The sequence below is a fragment of the Pristiophorus japonicus genome, chromosome 9 (assembly GCF_044704955.1).
Source record: "Pristiophorus japonicus isolate sPriJap1 chromosome 9, sPriJap1.hap1, whole genome shotgun sequence".
Taxonomy (NCBI): Eukaryota; Metazoa; Chordata; class Chondrichthyes; family Pristiophoridae; genus Pristiophorus; species Pristiophorus japonicus.
This window is the reverse complement of record NC_091985.1, coordinates 132,034,149-132,053,712: the sequence shown is the minus strand read 5'-3', so window position 1 is coordinate 132,053,712 and position 19,564 is coordinate 132,034,149. Positions and strand designations below refer to the sequence as shown.

General features: G+C 42.5%; 1 protein-coding gene across 3 annotated transcripts in view; it reads right to left on the bottom strand.

Moving 5' to 3' along the window:
- LOC139273233 (serine/threonine-protein kinase PAK 5-like) overlaps window positions 1–19,564 on the bottom strand; it is a 365,900-nt gene that overhangs the window by 46,274 nt on the left and 300,062 nt on the right. For all 3 annotated transcript variants that reach the window (XM_070889858.1, XM_070889859.1, XM_070889860.1), the window contains 2 exons: window positions 6,502–6,960; window positions 676–809 (listed from right to left, as the gene is read on the bottom strand). In XM_070889858.1, the coding sequence (XP_070745959.1) occupies window positions 676–809; window positions 6,502–6,960 (593 nt within the window). The remainder of the gene's footprint in view (window positions 1–675; window positions 810–6,501; window positions 6,961–19,564) is intronic.

The window sequence follows — 19,564 nt, the reverse complement described above, 5'->3', positions numbered from 1 at the left end:
TCAGGTATTTCCGAATTTCGGAACATCTTTCTGACGTCATGAATCCGGAAACGCCTGGACCGAGGTAACGTCCTTGGGGGGTGGCCGTGGAGGGGGGAGGGGTAGCCCGAGGCAGGGAGGAGGTTGGCGGCAGCAGCGTCGGAGCAGGGGAGGTCACCGTCAGAGGTCACCGTTGGAGCGAGGGAAGGTCGATGTCGGAGTGGGGGGAGGTGGTTCGGCGTCGAAGCGGAGGGTGGGTCGGTCACAGTTCCGGGGTCAACGGTTCCGGGTCAGGGGTCGGCAGCCGGGAAAAACCTGCATTGAAGACCTGCAAAAAAGGTACGTTAAAGTTCTTATTATTAAATTCTTTAGCAGCAGTTAATTCGGTTTAAACAAATGTCGGGATTCCGGAACATTTTCCCGATTCCGGACGACCCTGCCATGGATCGACCCAGTGTCCGGAACATTCCGAATTTTGGAACTTCGGATTTCGGACGGTCAACCTGTATCATTACACAACAAATTGCTAAGATCAGTTCCACCCCCCCCCCCCACAAGATTAATTTTGTACAGCTCAAATTGTATTAAGTTTTTAATTAATTACATTCAAAGTAAAAAACTGTTTATAGTTTGAACAACAATTTGAGTTTCAGCTAGCTAAGATAGCCAATGAAATTCAAAGATTTGAAAACATACCTTGTATGTGTAACAATGTCTGTCAATGCGCCACCTTCCAGAAACTCCATAACTACCCATAATTCATCTCCAACTAAATAACTGTTGTACATGTCCACCACATTTTCGTGATGATAATCGCGCATAATTACAACCTAAGTCAAAAAAAGACAAAATTAGAAAATCATAGATCTTTGAAGCAAATTATAAAAAATGTAATCAAACAGGATGTAAATTATTATATTTTAAAATAATAATTGCATTTTTTAAATTCCACAATAGGAATTCCCATAAGGATAGCATCCAGAATATAGAAGATAGTGATATATTAAAGGGGGACTCCAGATAGGACCCTACCATTAATCAACACCAATAAACGTCTGGTAACAAAGAAGGGGTCTTTATTCTATAACTGTACATTTAAAAAATCATAGAAGGCGACATCATCATCATAGGCAGTCCCTCAAAATCGAGGAAGACTTGCTTCCACTCAAAGTGAGCTCTTAGGCGACATGTGTAGATGGAATACTATTTTAAATGAAAGAAAAGGCACATCTGATCATTCCGCAAGGCGTACTGCAGACTGCCCAACTAGTCATATGTGTCCTACAGAAAACAGTGCAAATTAACACAAATGTAACAAGGCAGAAGAAATAAAGCTATCTTGATTTGGGAAAAGGGAACTATAAATACTTTTTTGGGACATTAAAAAACCTAGGAAGATTATGCAGGGTAACTTTAAACCTCACCCTAGCAGTGCCAGTGGGTGAAAACTAAAACTTCAAGATTTGGAGGAAAGGCTTCCATTAAAATCTCTGATAAAAATGTAACTTGTACTTCATATGAACTACGAGTGGAGAAAAAGAAAGTGTGTGTGAGAGAGAGTGCATAGGAGAGGATCTCAGACTCATTTATTATGTTTGCTGGTTGCAAGGTATCTTTTAAATAGATCTTTACCCTTTCTTTTTTTATATTGGGAATAAAACGTTTTATGGGATAGCTACATCTCGACATTCCACGTGACTAATTTGCAATTCAATTAAATACCATTACTGTTGATGTTTATTCTGGCTATAATGATTGGTTTCTGTATTTGAATTACTGCCAGATCATGGACTCCTAAGGTTAGGAATTTTAAAATATGTGCAGTCATATCTTCCTCCCCAGCACTAACCAAATGTTATTCCCAACAATGCCAAGTTAGTTGGGGATTAAATATATTGCTAGAAATAATTCTACTCAATCGACAGCTTCACTAGCTCTGCAATCACTTTGGGTAATAAGTGCACACATATACCTCTTTTGGCTCACTCCACCCACCCCCAGCCTACTTGCTTAGCGTCGCCAATCAACACAGACAAACTAACATTCTCACATTAATGCTCAACATTACAAGATTGTATCAGTAAGAGAACAGAATGGATTCAATTTTAATCTCTTTGCCAAAAATGGCTATTGTGATTAGCCATTTTCAAGTACTTTTCTTAGCTAACCACCTTATTTCAAGAAATTTTTAGATTGAAGAAAACTTAAGGAAGCACCAAGAGACTTTTAAGCTTAGGTACATATCTTAAAGCCATGCAACTTTTTCTATGCAGTACTTATTATCTCCAAGTACATCCTGGCATATACTAGGCCTCTGGCATCATTAGGCAGTTAAAGAGGAGATAGATGTGACAAACCCACCAACATATTGTGTATCTTTGAGGTTCACATAGCATAATTAGTTTTGCAGAAAGCCAGATTGATAGCAGCCCAAGAGTTTTCATTTAAAAATTAGTTAAAAAAATTACTCTGCTCAATTTCCTTTAATCCAGGATACTTTTAAACCCTCCAACCCTTTCCCCACCAAAAATGAAATGTGTTTGAAATAAAATCCCATAAGCCCCTCTCAGAGGTAAAATGGATTCATTATTTGAACGACCAGCAGGTGATTGATCTCCTGCTAGAATGCCTTCCTTTAACCTGGACCCTGTTAAAAAGAAAAACTGATTGTTTTCTGTGGTTTCCTATCCCCAACAGAAAACAGAGAAAATTATATTTTGGGAGAAAAAAATACAGATCTGTGCTTCAACTGCTAGAATGTGTGTGAAGTAGCTGCAGAAAGTTTGGAAAAACCTTATCAAACCTGTTTGTGTCTGAGAGCCTTTATAGTAGCCCCTCTTCAACCTGGAATGAGTTGGTGGAAGTTGGAAGACTTAATTCATGACTGATGGCAGAAAAACTAAACTAAACTGTGGTTACTGAGCTCATTCTGTGGCACTACATGCTTCCAAGACCAAGACAATCACAAGTCCTTAATGGCTTTGTCAAGTTCCGGATTAAAAACCTTTTTCCCTTGAAACGTAAGCATGGTCAAGCAATATTCCAACCTTTGTATCTGTGGATTTTGCCCAAATTTTTAAATACTCAGTGACTAACAAAGCAAGAGATTTGGTGATATTAAACAAGCAGATAGGAGACTTGTTTTGTGAATATGCTGACTACATTATTTAAATGATTTACTACAGCTGCCAAGCTGGTTTAAGTAAGGCCAAAAGTAAATTAAAAGATGAGGAGTGATACTCTTGCAATGCCACCCCCCCACAGAAAAATAAGGGGAAAGAGCATGCAAGAAATATTAAATAAATACAACTCTAGGCACAAAGAATATATCAACTGCTTTATTTTCCAAGGAAGACAGCAAACCTGTTGGGAAATAATACAGTTGATTTATTCTGAGTCCTGACTACATGATGCCACTACCTCCTGTCTTTTGGATGCCAGTTTGTCCTATGATAATGGCTTCTGTGGATTGGAAAAATAATGAAAAATACTTTTAGAAAATCAAATACTTTTTAAGCATTCAACAGAGTGCAAAGAAATTAAACCTGAAAAGCAGTAGCATCAATTTTACTCCACATTAATAAATATAAAAGTATTAAACAAAAAGAACATTAGTTAAACCTTATCCAAAACATGCTTTCATTTTTATTTTCTGTCTATTCTATTTTGGGGTATTAACAGGCTAGATTGTCCACTCATTGGGCCCAAATTTCCCCCTCCATTTTTTTCGGCGCACTTACCTGAGATGTGCCGACTTTCTGCTCCCTAAATGGCGCTGAAAATGTAGCTCCGTATTCTCCCCGCTCCGTGAACAAAAGCAATGGGGGACGGAGCTAGGGCCGTGCTGCTGAAACAGAGCTGGCAGGGGGTGCGGGGCTAGGGCCCAGCGTCTGTAAGAGTGCCGGCAGTGATGTGCATGCGCGTTGGAGCGTTCGCGCATGTGCAGTAGCTCCTCCCATGAAAGTGATGATGATGATGCCTGCAGCGTGGGACCCAACGCGTCCCGCCCCTATCCCGGGCCAAGTGGCCTGCCTCACAGGCCGGCCTTCCCATGCTGAGGGCTACAAGAAACAGGTTGGTTGGGCCGGGGGGGGGGGTTGAGGGGGGGGAGAAATGAGTTTTGATCACCGGGGAGGTGGGTGGGAGGGGGGGGCGGGGGGAAGAAAGAATCTTCAAAGATTTTCTAGTACTTTAATATCTAGCTATCTTTACTAAAAATTCCCTATCTGCAGTATCTTACAGCTCACCCACTACTGCATAGAATTCTAAAATATTACCAATTATCAAAGTCACACTACGCAATACTGATCACCAAAATTTAAGTTTACATTTTGACATGCTTTTTTTGTTAAGTCTAATGTTTTAAATTTCTAAACCTAGTCAGGGCAATTCTTTGGTGCTGCAGAAGTCAAAATCCAATGTGGTATGATGCCGCACACGGATCCATTAGGCGAGAGCGTTGGTGCTCTTGATCTATTATTTACAAGAAAACCCTCCTCTTGTTTAAGTGGCCCCTATACGTCAGCCTTCATTAAAGATCATTTTTATTCTTGTAAAAACCCCATACTCAGTTTAATCAGGCTGATAGCACCTACACCCTGTCCAGTCTTGCTGCTTGGGATTTTAAAAAAAAGCTGCATTCCTGTCATAACACTGTCATTTGGAGGTTACCTGTGCCGATTTCTTAACTCTCCTCAAGGGTTTTCTGTGCGGCCACAAGTGGGCACATACGCTGGCCTAAGTTAGTTTGGAGCAACCATTAGCTGTCCAAACTGGCTTAAATGGCCAAAACAGACGTAGGTAACCCCCCCCTTTTGAAAAAAAAAACTAAAAAAAGTCTTAACTAACTCACTTACACTGGCGCAAATTAAATGTGCAGAATGGGGATTCTTAAGATACTCCAGAAAAATCAAGTTGCTCCAAAAAAAACTCCTGGGGAAATTTGGGCCCATTGACTACAGCAATAACTTGCATTTATTTAATACCTTTAAAATAACAAAATATCCCACGGTGATCACTAAAAGAAATAGATAAGGAAATGGACACCGAGAGATTAGGAGTGGCTGAAAGCTAGATCGAAGAGATGGGTTTTGAGGAGATTGTTAAAGGTGCAGGGAGAAGTGGAGGGGTGAGGCACATAGGGAACATGGAATAGAACTGAAGGCTCTGTCATGAGAGTGGTGGAAGCGGAGATGATCAATGATTTTAAAAGGAAATTGGATGGGCTCTTGAGGGAAATAAACTTGCAGAGCTACGGGGATAGAGCGAGGGAATGGTACTGACTGGATTGCTCTACAGAGAGCCGGCGTGGACTTGATGGACCAAATGGCCTCCTTCTGTGCCATAATGACTCTATGACTATGACTCTATGACAAATGGTGGGCTGAAGGCAGAATAATATGTACAAAAGGCTAGAGTCAGAGGACCAAGGGATGTGGGTGGGATATAAGGCTGGAGGAGGTTGCAGAAGGAGGAAATTTACCTTAAAAACACGGAGTCTTATGTTTTTAAAAAAAAGGCCCTTTTCTAGATTTACCTTGTAGGCCAATATTAATGGCGTCAATTGAGAAAGCCGCAAAATAGAAACCAAGGAGGATAATGAGAATACTGAAGGGTTAACTTGGTGGGTGGGGTCCAGACAAAATAATAGGAAAATGCAATTGTTCCAACAAAAATATTAAGTGCTGCAAACACATAGGTGGTCTGTTAACATCCAAAAAAGAGAAAATTTTACATTTTGGGCGTACAGTCTTGTCAGAAGTTTTCACTTATTTTTTCTGTTTTCAGTAGCTGACGGACCTTTTGTGTACTTACAAAAAATATTTTCTGCTTTTACTTCAGACCTACAGTATTTGCAGTGCTTTTCTTTTTATTGCTACAGTTTGAACATTTCTATCTAGGTAGTTTTTAACACTACACTAACAATGTAAAAAGACACCTATAGTACTTGAAATAATTTTATTACCAATTTCAATTCCTAATTGACCGGACAATATAGCATATTTTACATTAAATTTTAAAATTGTATAACCTTAATTCTCAGAACCCCATGTCATAGCTTTGTCAATTTAACATTCATATAAAACTAAGAACAGGAAGACTTCTAGTTCTGAAAACTCTAAACACTTAGTAATTGATAGTGAATCATGAAGGAAAGAATGAAGCAGCAGTGGACTGTAACCCTTTTAATTTGCATTAGCACACATGTGGACATGTCAAATGGGTATTCAGTAGGTACTTTATTGCAACTTATACTGAAGTACAGTAAACACAGCTAAACCACAACTGTAACATACGTATATTTTTATTGTATGTTGGAAACAGCTGGGAGCACCTTGTTTACCATCTTATGTGTCCTTTTCCACGAAATAGAAATAGTATCATTTAGATGGGGAAAATGTAATCAGACATTACCTCAGAAAAATAATCTTATCAATCTCACTGGCACAATATCAAATTTTGGAAATTATTTTATATTGATTCAAAGACATTTTCATGTTTGAAATAGACATTTTCTCTAACCTCGTTGAAGAGCAGTTCCCTCCTCTGCTGTTTTCTTAGGTCCATTTTCTTCACTGCCACTTGTTTCCCAGTGTGCTTCTCTGTTACAATGCAAACGATGCCTGTGGAGCCCTCTCCGATTTTGATGAAGTTTTCTAAGTATTCTCGTGGATCACCAGCATTAACTACAAGCTGCAGGGCAGCTCTGAACTGCTCATGGGATACACGAGTGGGCTGCTGTTGTGTCGATGAACTCCAGCTTGGATACTGGTAAGCACCTTGGTTAACATATTGAAAATTCGACTGAGGAGGCGTATTGTGGTATTGAGATGTTTTGCAGTATGATGATGGAAAATAATGACTAGATGTTGCGTAGATGGGGTTAGTTGGACACTGAGGTAGTTTTGATGGGCCTCGAGGATAGGTGTCTGACCCAGTCATCTGAGGACTTACACCCCTTTGTGGTTTTTCATAATCCACCTATAATACAAAAAAAACTAACGGATAATCCAATTATACTCATATTCTTTCACAAACCTTACTGCTTGCTGCAAACCCAATAATGATCTAACCTCTTTATGACAAACTGTACACGGTTTCAATGGAAGACCTTAGACACACAGCCTCATGATGTATCACAATTGCAAATAATTACAGCCACTGATTCATTTAATCAATCATTTTCACCAACGGTGCTCGTGGATGGACAGGACATAAAATGCAACACTGCTATCAATTGCCAGCACCACTACTGGCTGTCTGCCAAGAGTCCCCTGATCCATGTTAGTTAAATGCACATTAATCTGAATTTGGCAGAGTAATCAAGGACCCAACTGAACTGTGAAATTGAATTCTGCAGTAGAACATCATTTGCACGTTTTATGCTAAGACTGCAGAAAAGAAATACTGCAGCATCAATTTGTCACTGCTATCTGCTGTTAAGGTGAAGGACTGAGAGTCCAATACCTTTAGACTGCATTATATTTGGGAGCTAACTGAAAACAGAATTATCATTGATAAAAGATAGACATTTGAAGGAGAAATTAATTCCCCATCTCAAAATGAAAAATTCAAGAGAAGCTGGCATATTTAAAAAACTATGCCTCCTTGAATGATCCCTACTCTATCAAAAACATGCCATTTAAATTGCTTGATGATACAAAGATAAATAACAATATTCCTTCTTAAAATAGTATTCATATTAATCCTGCCTATAACATTAAAACAGTGTTTAAGAAAAGCACTGATATAGTGCTGTGTGGAGGGTGCATAGCAAATTGGGCACCAACATGCTGTGCCACAGACTCGTGCATCTCAAGCTCATGCCCACAATCCTCTACAACAGGACTGTGGCACCCAAACTTTGCAATCTGTCCTATGACGTTTATGTAACTCATTCTTATTTGTGCTTATAATTCTTATTTTTTGGTATGTCCTTTTTGAATTTTACGTCTCCAGAAATTTGGAAAGGGTCATTCTTAGCATGACTATGTCATTGGCAGAATGATGGATCCACAGTTTGAGATATATGCCAGATAATGGGAACATGGATTTAAACTTGATGTATGGCCTTTGAAACGCCATTATACACATCTATGGGCCCAAGACCAAAAGCTTGGGCACCCTGCCTTCACACGCTAAGCTCTATTGCTATTACGAGGTAGTAATTGGAGGCCAGCCAAGAACAGAAGGAGGGTAAATAATCGGCAGGCTGCTCCTTTACACACTCTAGCAGCTGTTTTAATTGCAGTATTGGTGTGGACTTTGAAGTCAATTATCCAGTTCCCCTCTTGGCATGGATAGTGTGCAGCTTGGGGACAGCAAGAAAGGGGATGGAGAGTAAACGCAAATACACACAACTGTTGGATAAGTTAACTATTACAGCATTCCATTATTGGATTAGAACTGCTTATCTCATAAAAAATAATTTAAACTCTTAATCATCATGGTTCAGTAGCATATAATTTGTGTAATTTTAGATGTAAAATAAAATCTTCAGGATTCCACACAAATTAGCAGTGCTGTGGGAAAATTTGTGCTCCAATATATTCTGCTCTAATGTGGCAGAATGCAGGTTTGAGTGCATAATTCCCCACATTCTGAATTCACAATCCTAGCAATGCTGTTAGGAAGCTGTGCCAAGTGGATGAAAGGCAATTCTTTGTAGTAAAGCCACAAAACCTGGAAGGCAAAATTACCTGGACTATTCTTATAGGCACACCTCTTTGAGGTTCGCCAAAAACATTATAAAAGCTGTGAACAAGTTGCTTTCCCATTGTCTCATCTATGAAATGCTGAGAGTTGTGAAGCGGGTAAAAATGAGGCAAGTTAAATGGATGAAGTGGAACAAATTGAAAAATTATAGCTGATATAATTTGAAATTAGTATTTAATATTTCTTCAATTTGTTTCTCCTAATCATCATATACCATTTACACTGAGGACATATATCAGAATGGATTCTTTCTCTTTCCACCCGTAATTTAAAAACTTCCAAAAGAATTTAAACAAATTCATATTTGCTAAATGTGTGATTTCACGGCAACAGAAAAACAAACCATGGCAATAATAAATGTTAGAACTTTCCCATTCTGCAAGATGGAGTCCTATAAGTCAGTAAGTACGCTTAGATACTTTTCTCAATCAGTTGTATTATTTAGACAGAAAGAAAGTCGATTAAAAATAAATCAATTCCTTCCTACTGTACATTTAACATTTTAAAAATAGAAATTATATATATTTCTATATGTATAGATACACACATACATAAACATATACACTTATAAAATGCAAGGCATTTTCCCCGTTTCTATTAAGAAAGCATTTGAGAAACTAAGGAACATTTTAGAGCTATTACCAGAGAACTGAAATGATACTATTACACTACAACAAAAGCCATAGCTGTTTTGGTCAACTGCTGTAATAGTATGGTGATTCAGACCTGCATTGGGGAAATATGCAAAGCGTCCTCTGACTCTACTTCACCACATTACTGTTCATTTTCCATTAATAGCGTTTGCGCATTGCTGAGACTGATTCACTCCCCAGGGAAAACCTTTCACAGCTTGTAAATACAGGCTGCTTTCAGGATCAGGTCAACGGTGCAGATTATGTTCTGACATGGAATCTATCACAGAAGCTCAGGAAAATGGAACAGCTTGATGCTGCGGAGTGTGACTATTGACTCCGAGTGCTCTTTTTGTACCCAATCCTTCTCATTAAAGGAGCAGTATGCCTTTTGTAACAGAACCAAATATCTTCTTGTAAAATGGTGAGTGGGCTATGTCACAAAATAGATCCATCCAAGAAAATCATCCCGGCAAATTAATATTAGATAGAAAAATCCGCATGCTGTGTGCTTTGCAATTTATTTTTGCTGGATGTCACCATAGCAACAGGCTTTTGCGTGACCTGAGGAAAAGATAAGAGAAAACAAACTGCAGGCGGAACCCTCTTTCTGTTACCAGCAGGCAGTGCCGCCATGGGGTCTGGGACAGAATCTTGCTAAATAGACCAAAACCAGTCCTTGTTACACACAAGAATAAAGAAAGCAACATCCAACAAAAAGCACTAAGAGAATCGCATACTTGTAACGGAGCTCACAAGACTATAATTTAAATGGATGGAAAAATCAGGCAGGCTCAGTTACGCATGCGCGATACTCCCCATGTGCTTCACTTGGGCGATCTTTTGCATCCACGTGTAATAAGCGGAAAAATCTGATCTATAATTTTAAAAAGAGATGCACTAATTAGATGCAGTTAGAATGGCAGCAAACATTAATATACATGTACAATTATCCACATTGAGTGTTTCCAATCTCAGCCTGGGCTGTTGAGGGAGAATGGGGATCTCTTCAAGTCAACGATTGCTGTTCTTGTGCGTTCCTTACACCACTGTACATGATGAGAAAAAGGATAGAGATTGAGCTAGACCGGCTGCAACGAGAGGGCATCATTTCACCGATCGAGTTCAGCGAGTGGGCCAGTCCTGTTGTCCCTGTTCTCAAGGGAGACGGCGCCGTCAGAATCTGTGGCAATTACAAAGTAACTATCAATCGTTTCTCCCTGCAGGACCAATACCCACTACCAAAAGCCGACGACCTCTTTGCAACGCTGGCAGGAGGAACGACGTTCATGAAGCTGGATCTGACTTCAGCCTACCTGACGCAGGAACTGGAGGAAACATCGAAGGCCCTCACCTGCATCAACACGCACAAAGATCTTTTTTTTTATATAACAGGTGCCCGTTTGGAATCCGTGCGGCGATATTCCAGAGAAACATGTAAATTTACTGAAGTCGGTCCCGCACACCTTGGTCTTCCAGGACGACATCTTGGTCACAGGTCGGAACACAGCTGAGCATCTGCAGAACCTGGAGAAGGTTCTTAGTCGACTCAACTTCATGGGGTTCAGTTTAAAACATTCAAAGTGCGTTTTCCTGGTGCCTAAAGTGGAGTTCCTGGGAAGGAGGATTGCGGCGGACGGCCTCAGGCCCACCAACGCGAAGACAGAGGCAATCGAGAACGCACCGAGGCCACAGAACGTAACAGAGCTGCGGTTGTTTCTGGGACTCTTGAACTACTTTGGTAACTTCTTACCGGGTCTCAGCACACTGCTAGAACCACTACTTGTCTTACTACGAAAAGGAGGCAAATGGGTTTGGGGCAAAAGCCAAGAAAATGCCTTTGTAAAAGCGAGAAAATTGTTATGCTCAAACAAATTGCTTGTGTTGTACGATCCATGTAAGCGTTTCGTACTAGCATGTGATGCATCATCATATGACGTCAGGTGTGTATTGCAACAAGCTAATGATTTCGGGAAACTGCAACCGGTTGCTTATGCATCCAGGAGTCTGTCCAAGGCTGAGGGAGCCTACAGCATGATTGAAAAAGAAGCGTTAGTGTGTGTATGGGGTAAAGAAAATGCATCAATACCTATTTGGGATAAAATTCGATTTGGAAACTGACCATAAGCCACTTATATCCCTGTTTTCCAAGAGTAAAGGGATAAATACCAACGCTTCGGCCAGCATCCAGAGATGGGCGCTCACATTGTCCGCATAGAACTATGCCATCTGCCACAGGCCAGGCACAGAAAACTGCGCCGATGCTCTCAGCAGGCTGCCACTGCCCACCACGGGGGTGGAAATGGTGCAGCTTGCAGATCTAGCCATGGTTATGGAAGCATTTGAGAGTGAGCAATCAACTGTCACTGCCCGGCAGATCATAAACCTGGACAAGCCAGGACCCCTTATTATCTCTAGTCAAAAGCTGTGTGCTTCACGGGAGCTGGTCCAGTGTCCCAGTGGAAATGCAGGAAGAGATAAAGCCGTTCCAGCAGCGCAAAGACTGCCTTCTGTGGGGCAATCGAGTAGTGGTCCCCAAGAAGGGCAGAGACACCTTCATCAATGACCTCCACAGTACCCACCCAGGCATCGTAATGATGAAAGCGATAGCCAGATCCTACGTGTGGCGGCCTGGTATCGATGTGGATTTAGAGACCTGCGTTCACAGATGTAATACATGCTCGCAGTTAAGCAATGTACCCAGGGAGGCGCCGCTAAGTTTATGGTCTTGGCCCTCCAAACCGTGGTCTAGGGTACACATCGACTATGCAGGCCCGTTCTTGGGTAAAATGTTCCTTGTGGTTGTAGACGTGTACTCCAAGTGGATTGAATGTGAGATAATGTCGGCTAGCACGTCCGCTGCCACCATTGAAAGCCTGCGGGCCTTGTTTGCCACACACGGCTTACCTGATGTCCTGGTGAGCGACAACGGGTCATGTTTCACCAGTGCTGAGTTCAAAGAATTCATGACCCGTAACAGGATCAAACATGTCACATCTGCCTCGTTTAAACCAGCGTCCAATGGTCAGGCAGAGAGAGCAGTGCAAACCATCAAGCAAAGCATGAAGAGGGTAACTGAAGGCTCACTGCAGATTCGTCTATCCCGAGTTCTGCTTAGCTACCGCACGCGACCCCACTCACTCACTGAGATCCCACCTGCTGAACTGCTCATGAAAAGAGCACTTAAGACAAGGCTCTCGTTAGTTCACCCTGATCTACATGAACAGGTAGACAGCAAGCGGCTTCAACAAAGTGCATATCATGATAGCGCAAATATGTCAATGATCCCGTATTTGTTTTAAATTATGGACAAGGTCCCAAGTGGCTTCCCGGCATTGTCGTGGCCAAAGAGGGGAGCAGGGTGTTTCAGGTCAAACTTTCAAATAGACTCATTCACCGGATACACTTGAACCAAATCAAACTCAGATTCACGGACTATCCTGAGCAACCCACCTTGGACCCTACCTTTTTTGATCCCCCAACATACACACCAGTGGCAACTGGCACCACAGTTGACCACGAAGCAGAACCCATCATCCACAGCAGCCCTGCAGGGCCCAACACACCAGGCAGCCCAGCAAGACCAGCTGCACAGCAGCTCAGCGAGAGCCCAACAAATGATTCAGCAACACCAGCTTTCAGATCGAGACGATCAACCAGGGCAAGAAGGGCCCCCAGATCGACTCACATTGTAAATAGTTACACTGTTGACTTGAGGGGGCGAGGCGGCAGGAGGAGGAGTGTTGTTGTATATGTATACTTGCATTTACTCTGTACAGCCACCAGAGGGCTCATCCCCTGGAGTCCCAAGGGATCCCATAATTCCTTTGGAGTACAGGTATAAAACGAGGCTTCACAGGTTGGAGAGGCACTCTGGAGACCTGCAATAAAAGACTATGGTCACACTTTACTTTGAGCTCACAGTGTTCAGTCTGACGCCTTCTCCATACACTACACAGATAGAGGTGCACATAACACTTTTTCAGAGGACCATAAAATGCTGAAGCCCCAATTCCCAAGGGAAGCTGTGACAACAGATATGATAGAATGAATGCAATGCATTAAGGCCAGGCTGATCTTAATGCTGGACAGTACTTCGGAATCACTCTGATTACAATATTTCATGCTCTAAGCGATATTGGATTAATGAAGGCGCACCAAGATTATCAACAGCCAGCAGAGCTTGAATGATTGCACCCACTGTGACACCACCAAACATATCTGCAGGCCTTGCACAACTAGTTGACAATGGGGAACTGGATTCACAGGCTCCAGGTCAGCAGAGAGCTAGATGTAGTGCTGTGTCATCTGTTGCAAGGATACCTGGAGCCTCAAATCTGACTTCACTTCCTTTCAAATATGCTGTAATACTTACCCCTAGAAATAGTGCCCTGCAGTAGCAAACAAGGCCATCCCTCCTCACCACTACCTCATGCAGCATCTGCTCCACTTCAGCAGCCAAACAGAGGGTTAGGAGTTGGGTTGCTCGGTTACTTTTTAGCCCGACTTTGTTTAGTATCTCTATGCTGGTTTTCCTTTTATTTCATTCCCCTTTACAATTTAAAACTCGACAAAGGTTGAAATGCCTTTTGAGCCTTTCCAAAGATGTAAGATTTTTTGTCCTCCTGTGCTCCTATCCGCCAACACTTATCCTTTAAGTTTCTGCAATTCTTTAATTTTATCTGAAGCTCAATCTGGCCCCACACCTATGAGTAATGATGCGACTGAGCTGACCATGAAAAATTGCATGCAATAAAGACACTGTACCTCTGGTTGCTTTGCACTCAGAAAACTTAGGCCATTCTGGTCTGAACTTTATCAAGATTGGAACATCTAGGCTCACCATACAATGGGCCCAAATTTGGCCAGGAGTTGCTCCGTTTTTTTTGGAGCAATTTGATTTTTTGGGAATATCTTAAAAATCGCAATTCTGCACATTTAATTTGCGCCAGTGTAAGTGAGTTAGTTAGGATTTTTTTTAGTTTAGTTTTTTTTCCCCCAAAGTGGGGTGTTACCAGCCACCTATGCCTGTTTTGGCCATTTAAGCTAGTTTAGACAGCTAATTGCTCCAAACTAACTTAGGTCAGCGTATGTGGCCACTTGTGGCTCGCACAGAAAACTCTTGCGGAGATATAGAAATCAGCGCAGGTAAGTACATTTAAAACACCAAGCACTAAATAAAGCACAAAAATAAGCCTTCAATAATAAAAAATACAAGGAAGCTGAGAGGACCTGCACCTAGCACCAAGACTTACAAAGCACTAAACAAAGCACAAAAAGTAAAAAGCAATTAATTAACAAATAAAAAATAGAAGGAACCCTGCATCTAAAGCACCAAGACCAAAGTAATAAGCAATCAATCAATCAATAACAAATAAAAAATAGAAGTCCTACCTTTTATGTGAAGGGAAGGCAGTGGGCCGACGATGAGGGAGCCCATTCTGCCAGAGATAGGGCAGCGCGCTTCGAGCCTTTCTCACACAGCCTGCAGAGCACACTCACAGAATCTGCGGCGAGGAGCTACTGTGCATGTGCGCACACTCTAGCGTGCATGTGCAGAGGTCCCGGCACTGTTTTCAGCGCCGGGACCTGGCTCCGCCCCCAAATCCAGTTGCCATGCTGCGCCACCATTGAGGAGAGGCTGGGGAGCAGCCAAACTCGGCCTGAACATTTTTGGTGCCCTTTTTGTTCTACAAAAGCGGCGCACCTCTGGTGAGTGCGCCAGAAATCTATACTGGCCAAAATTGGGCCCAAAATAAATAGGGCACTTTTACACCACCAGGAGTTGCAGTTTGTATTACAGCATCACTTCTTGGAAGATTTTTGCAATACAAACATTAGCTGGAGTGTTGCCAAAGATATATGATTTACACCCACTTTAAATATTTTAGGAGCTAAGCAGCTGTTCATCGATTAAGCTGCTGTAAACATTGGTATATACCTTGAATTAGATTTCTTACAGCACAGGAGGTGGCCTTGTGGCCCCATTGTACCTGTACCAACTCCCTGAAAGAGCTATCCACTAAGTGCCACCCCCTGCCCTTTCCCAATAAACTTTGAAATATTTTTTTTTTCCAGATAGGTATCCATTTCCCTTTTATAAGCAGATATGGATTCTTCCGCCTCTGCTTTGTAGGAGTGCATTCAATGTCCCAACAATCCTTTGCTGTTTATGACGATGATCTTACATTTATGGCCTCTAGTTATCAACTCATGACCAGTGGAGATCGCTTTTCCCGATTTACCTTATCAAAACCCCTCATAATTTAAAATACCTAATTTTTTCTAAATGACGGAGATAGGCAAAGTTACTGTCAGAGTTGGGAGTGGAAAGGGCAGCATCACTGGGCGATCCGACTTTTATAGCAACTTTGAGTTGATAGGAAATATCATCTTGTGGCACATCGGTATTACCTTAGATACTTATTATAAAAAACAAATAAGCTTCCTCTGAATGGGGGAAATGTAGTGGATGTGAGCTTTCAAAACCTCTTCAACAAGGTACTACACAGGAGACTATTGGAGTTGATTGTGGAGAATGGAATTAGGGGAAGGGTAAAAAGCTGGACTGACACTTGTACAAGGGATAAAACAGAGAATAGGAGTTAAGGCGGTTTCTTAAAGTTGTTAGATGTAGATAGTGGTGTCAGTGTTTTGTTCTGCAATCGCTTCTGTTCACTGTGTACACCAACAATTTAGATATCGGGCTAGACGGAGTGGTGTCCAAATTTGCAGATAATACTAAAATAGGAATAAATAATTTTGAGGACCAAAGGAAGCTAAAAGGGGATAATAAGATGGCAGCATGGGTAAAATGCGGCAGATGGAATTTAATATCAGTAAAGATGAATGAAGTGTTAAATTTTGGTTAAAAAAAGTAAAGATTATATTTTAAATCGAGGAAGCTTGGGTGATGTGGAAGAACATAAAAAATAGGAGCAGGAGTAGGCCATTTGGCCCCTCGAGCCTGCTCCGCCATTCAGTAAGATCATGGTTGATCTGATTCTGGCCTCAACTCCACTTCCCCGCCTGCTCCCCATAACTCTCGACTCCCTTATCATTCAAAAATCTGTCTATCTCCACCTTAAATATATTCTATGACCCAGCCTCCACAGCTCCCTGGAGTAGAGAATTCCTAAGATTCACAACCCTCAGAGAAGACATTCCTCCTCATCTCTGTTTTAAATGGGTGACCCCTTATTCTGAAACTATGATGCCCCTAGTTCTAGATTCTCCCATGAGATGAAACATCCTCACTACATCTACCCTGTCAACCCCCTCAGAATCTTGTATGTTTCAATAAGATCACCTCTCATTCTTCCAAACTCCAATGAGTAGAGGCCCAACCTGCTCAACCTTTCATCATATGACAACCACTTCATCTCAGGAATCAACCTAGTGAACCTTCTCTGAATTGCCTCTAATGCAAGTATATCCTTCCTTAAATAAGACCAAAACTGTACGCAGTACTCCAGGTGTGGTCTTACCAATGCCCTGTATGGTTGTAGCAGGACTTTCCTACTTTTATACTCCATCCCCCTTGCAATAAAGGCCAACATTCCATTTGCCTTCTGGATTACTTGCTGTAAATGCATGCTAACTTTTTGTGTTTCATGTACAAGAACCCCCAGATCCCTCTGTACTGCAGCATTTTGTAATCTCTTCCCATTGAAATAGTAATTTGCTTTTTTATTTTTCCTACCAAAGTGGATAACCTCACATTTTCCCACATTATACTCCATCTGCCAAATTTTTGCCCACTCACTGAGCCCATCTATATCTCTTTGTAAATTCTTTACGGCCTCCTCACAACTTGCTTTCCCACCTATCTTTGTATCATCAGTAAATTTGGCTACGTTACACTCAGTCCCTTCATCCAAGTCATTAATATAAATTGTAAATAGTTGAGGCCCCAGCACTAATCCCTGTGGCACCCCACTAGTTACCGTTTGCCAACCTGAGAATGACCCATTTATCCCAACTCTCTGTTTGCTTTTGTTAGCCAATCCTCTATCCACGCTAATATATTACCCGACCCCATGAGCTCTTATCTTGTGCAGTAACCTTTTATGTGGCACCTTATCGAATACTATCAGGAATTCCAAATAGACGACATCTACTGGCTCCCCTTTATCCACCCTGCTCATTACATCCTCAAAGAACTCTAGCAAATTTGCCAAACATGATTTCCCCTTCATAAAACCATGTTGATTCTGCTTGACTGCATTTTGATTTTCCAAATATCCTGCTACTACTTCCTCCATGATGGACTCCAGCACTTTCCCAATGACAGATGTTAGGCTAACTGGTCTATAGGGCCCAAGTTTCCACACGATAAAAAACGGGCGCCCCTCCGAGCTGGGCGCCCGTTTTTCGCACCGAAAACGGCGCGGGAAAAAAACGCGTGATTCTGGAGCGCCCTGCAGCTCCATGTCTGCTTGGCGCAGCACCCGGGGGGGCGGAGCCTACCACTCGCGCCGATTTTGAAGTGGGAGGGGGCGGGTACCATTTAAATTAGTTTTTTTCCTGCCGGCAACCCTGCGCGTGCGCGTTGGAGCGTTCGCGCACGCGCAGTGTGAAGGAAACATTGGCACTCGGCCATTTTTGTAGTTCTTTGTAGCTGTTTAATTTTTGAAATTTTTTTTATAAAAGCACATTGCCATCAGCACATCAGCACTGAGGCTTCCTGCAGCAGTGAGAAGGCTGCAGGAAGTCTCAGAAAGTTGAGGCAGTCGTTTCCCATCCCCCCCCCCGCCTGCCGTCGGGAATGGCTTCCTCCTCCCACCCCCGCGGGAACGAACGGCTGCCTCCTCCCCCCCCCCGCGGGAACGAACGGCTGCCTCCTCCCCCCCTCCCCCCCTCCCCCCCTCCCCGCGGGAACGAACGGCTGCCTCCTCCCCCCCCCCCCCCCCGCGGGAACAAACGGCTGCCTCCTCCCCCCCCCCGCAGGAACGAATGGCTGCCTCCTCCCCCCCTCCCCCCCTCCCCGCGGGAACGAACGGCTGCCTCCTCCCCCCCCCCCCCCCGCGGGAACGAGCGGCTTTCTCCTCCCCCCCTCCCCCCCTCCCCGCGGGAACGAACGGCTGCCTCCTCCCCCCCCCCCCCCGCGGGAACGAGCGGCTTTCTCCTCCCCCCCCCGCGGGAACGAGCGGCTTTCTCCTCCCCCCCCCCCCCGCGGGAACGAACGCCTGCAGCATTCTCCGTGGCTGAAGCACTTTCACACAGGTAGGAAGATGGTTTATTTAATCTTTTCTTTGCTTATAAATGTTTATTCAGGTTGGATTTATTTGTATAATATTTGTATAAGTATAAATAAGTATTTATTATAGAATTTAATGACTTCCCTCCCCCCCCCCTCTCGTTCTGGACGCCTAATTTGTAACCTGCGCCTGATTTTTTTAATGTGTAGAGCAGGTTTTTTGAGTTCTACAAAAATCTTCACTTGCTCCATTCTAAGTTAGTTTGGAGTACGTTTTCACTGTGGAAACTTTCAAATCAGGTGTCAGTGGCTGGACACGCTCCCTTTTGAAGAAAAAATTCTGTTCCAAAGTGAAACTGTTCTAACTGACTAAAACTGCAGAAAAAAAATGTGGAGAATTGCGATTTCTAAGATAGTCCGTTCTCCACCAGTTGCTCCTAAAAATCAGGCGCAAATCATGTGGAAACTTGGGCCCATAGATTCCTGCTTTCTGTCTCCCTACTTACTTAAATGTGTTACATTTGCAGTTTTCCAGTCTGCTGGGATCTCACTAGAATCCAGGGAATTTTGGTAGATTACAACCAATGCATCCACTATCTCTGCAGCAACTTTCTCTCCATCCTTTACTTCCTTCGTTAGCCACGGATGGTTCATCCTTCTCTTAGAGTCTTTATTTTTCACTGAAATATATCTTTGATGAGAGTTATGAAATATCTCCTTAAATGTTTGCCACTGCTTTTCAACGGAATAGCCTTTAATATATTTTCCCATTCCACTTTAACCGACTCTGCCCTCATATCTTTGAAATTACCTTTATTTAAGTTCAGGATGCTAGTTTGAGACCTAGCTTTCTCACCCTCAAATTGAATTGGAAATTCTACCATGCCATGATCACTTCCTAAGAGGATCCTTCACTATGAGATCATTAATTAATCATTAACACATTACCAGATCTAGAATAGTCCGCTCCCTGGTTGGTTCCACAACGTATTGTTCCAAGAAACCATCCTGCATACACTATGAACTCTTCCTCAAGGCT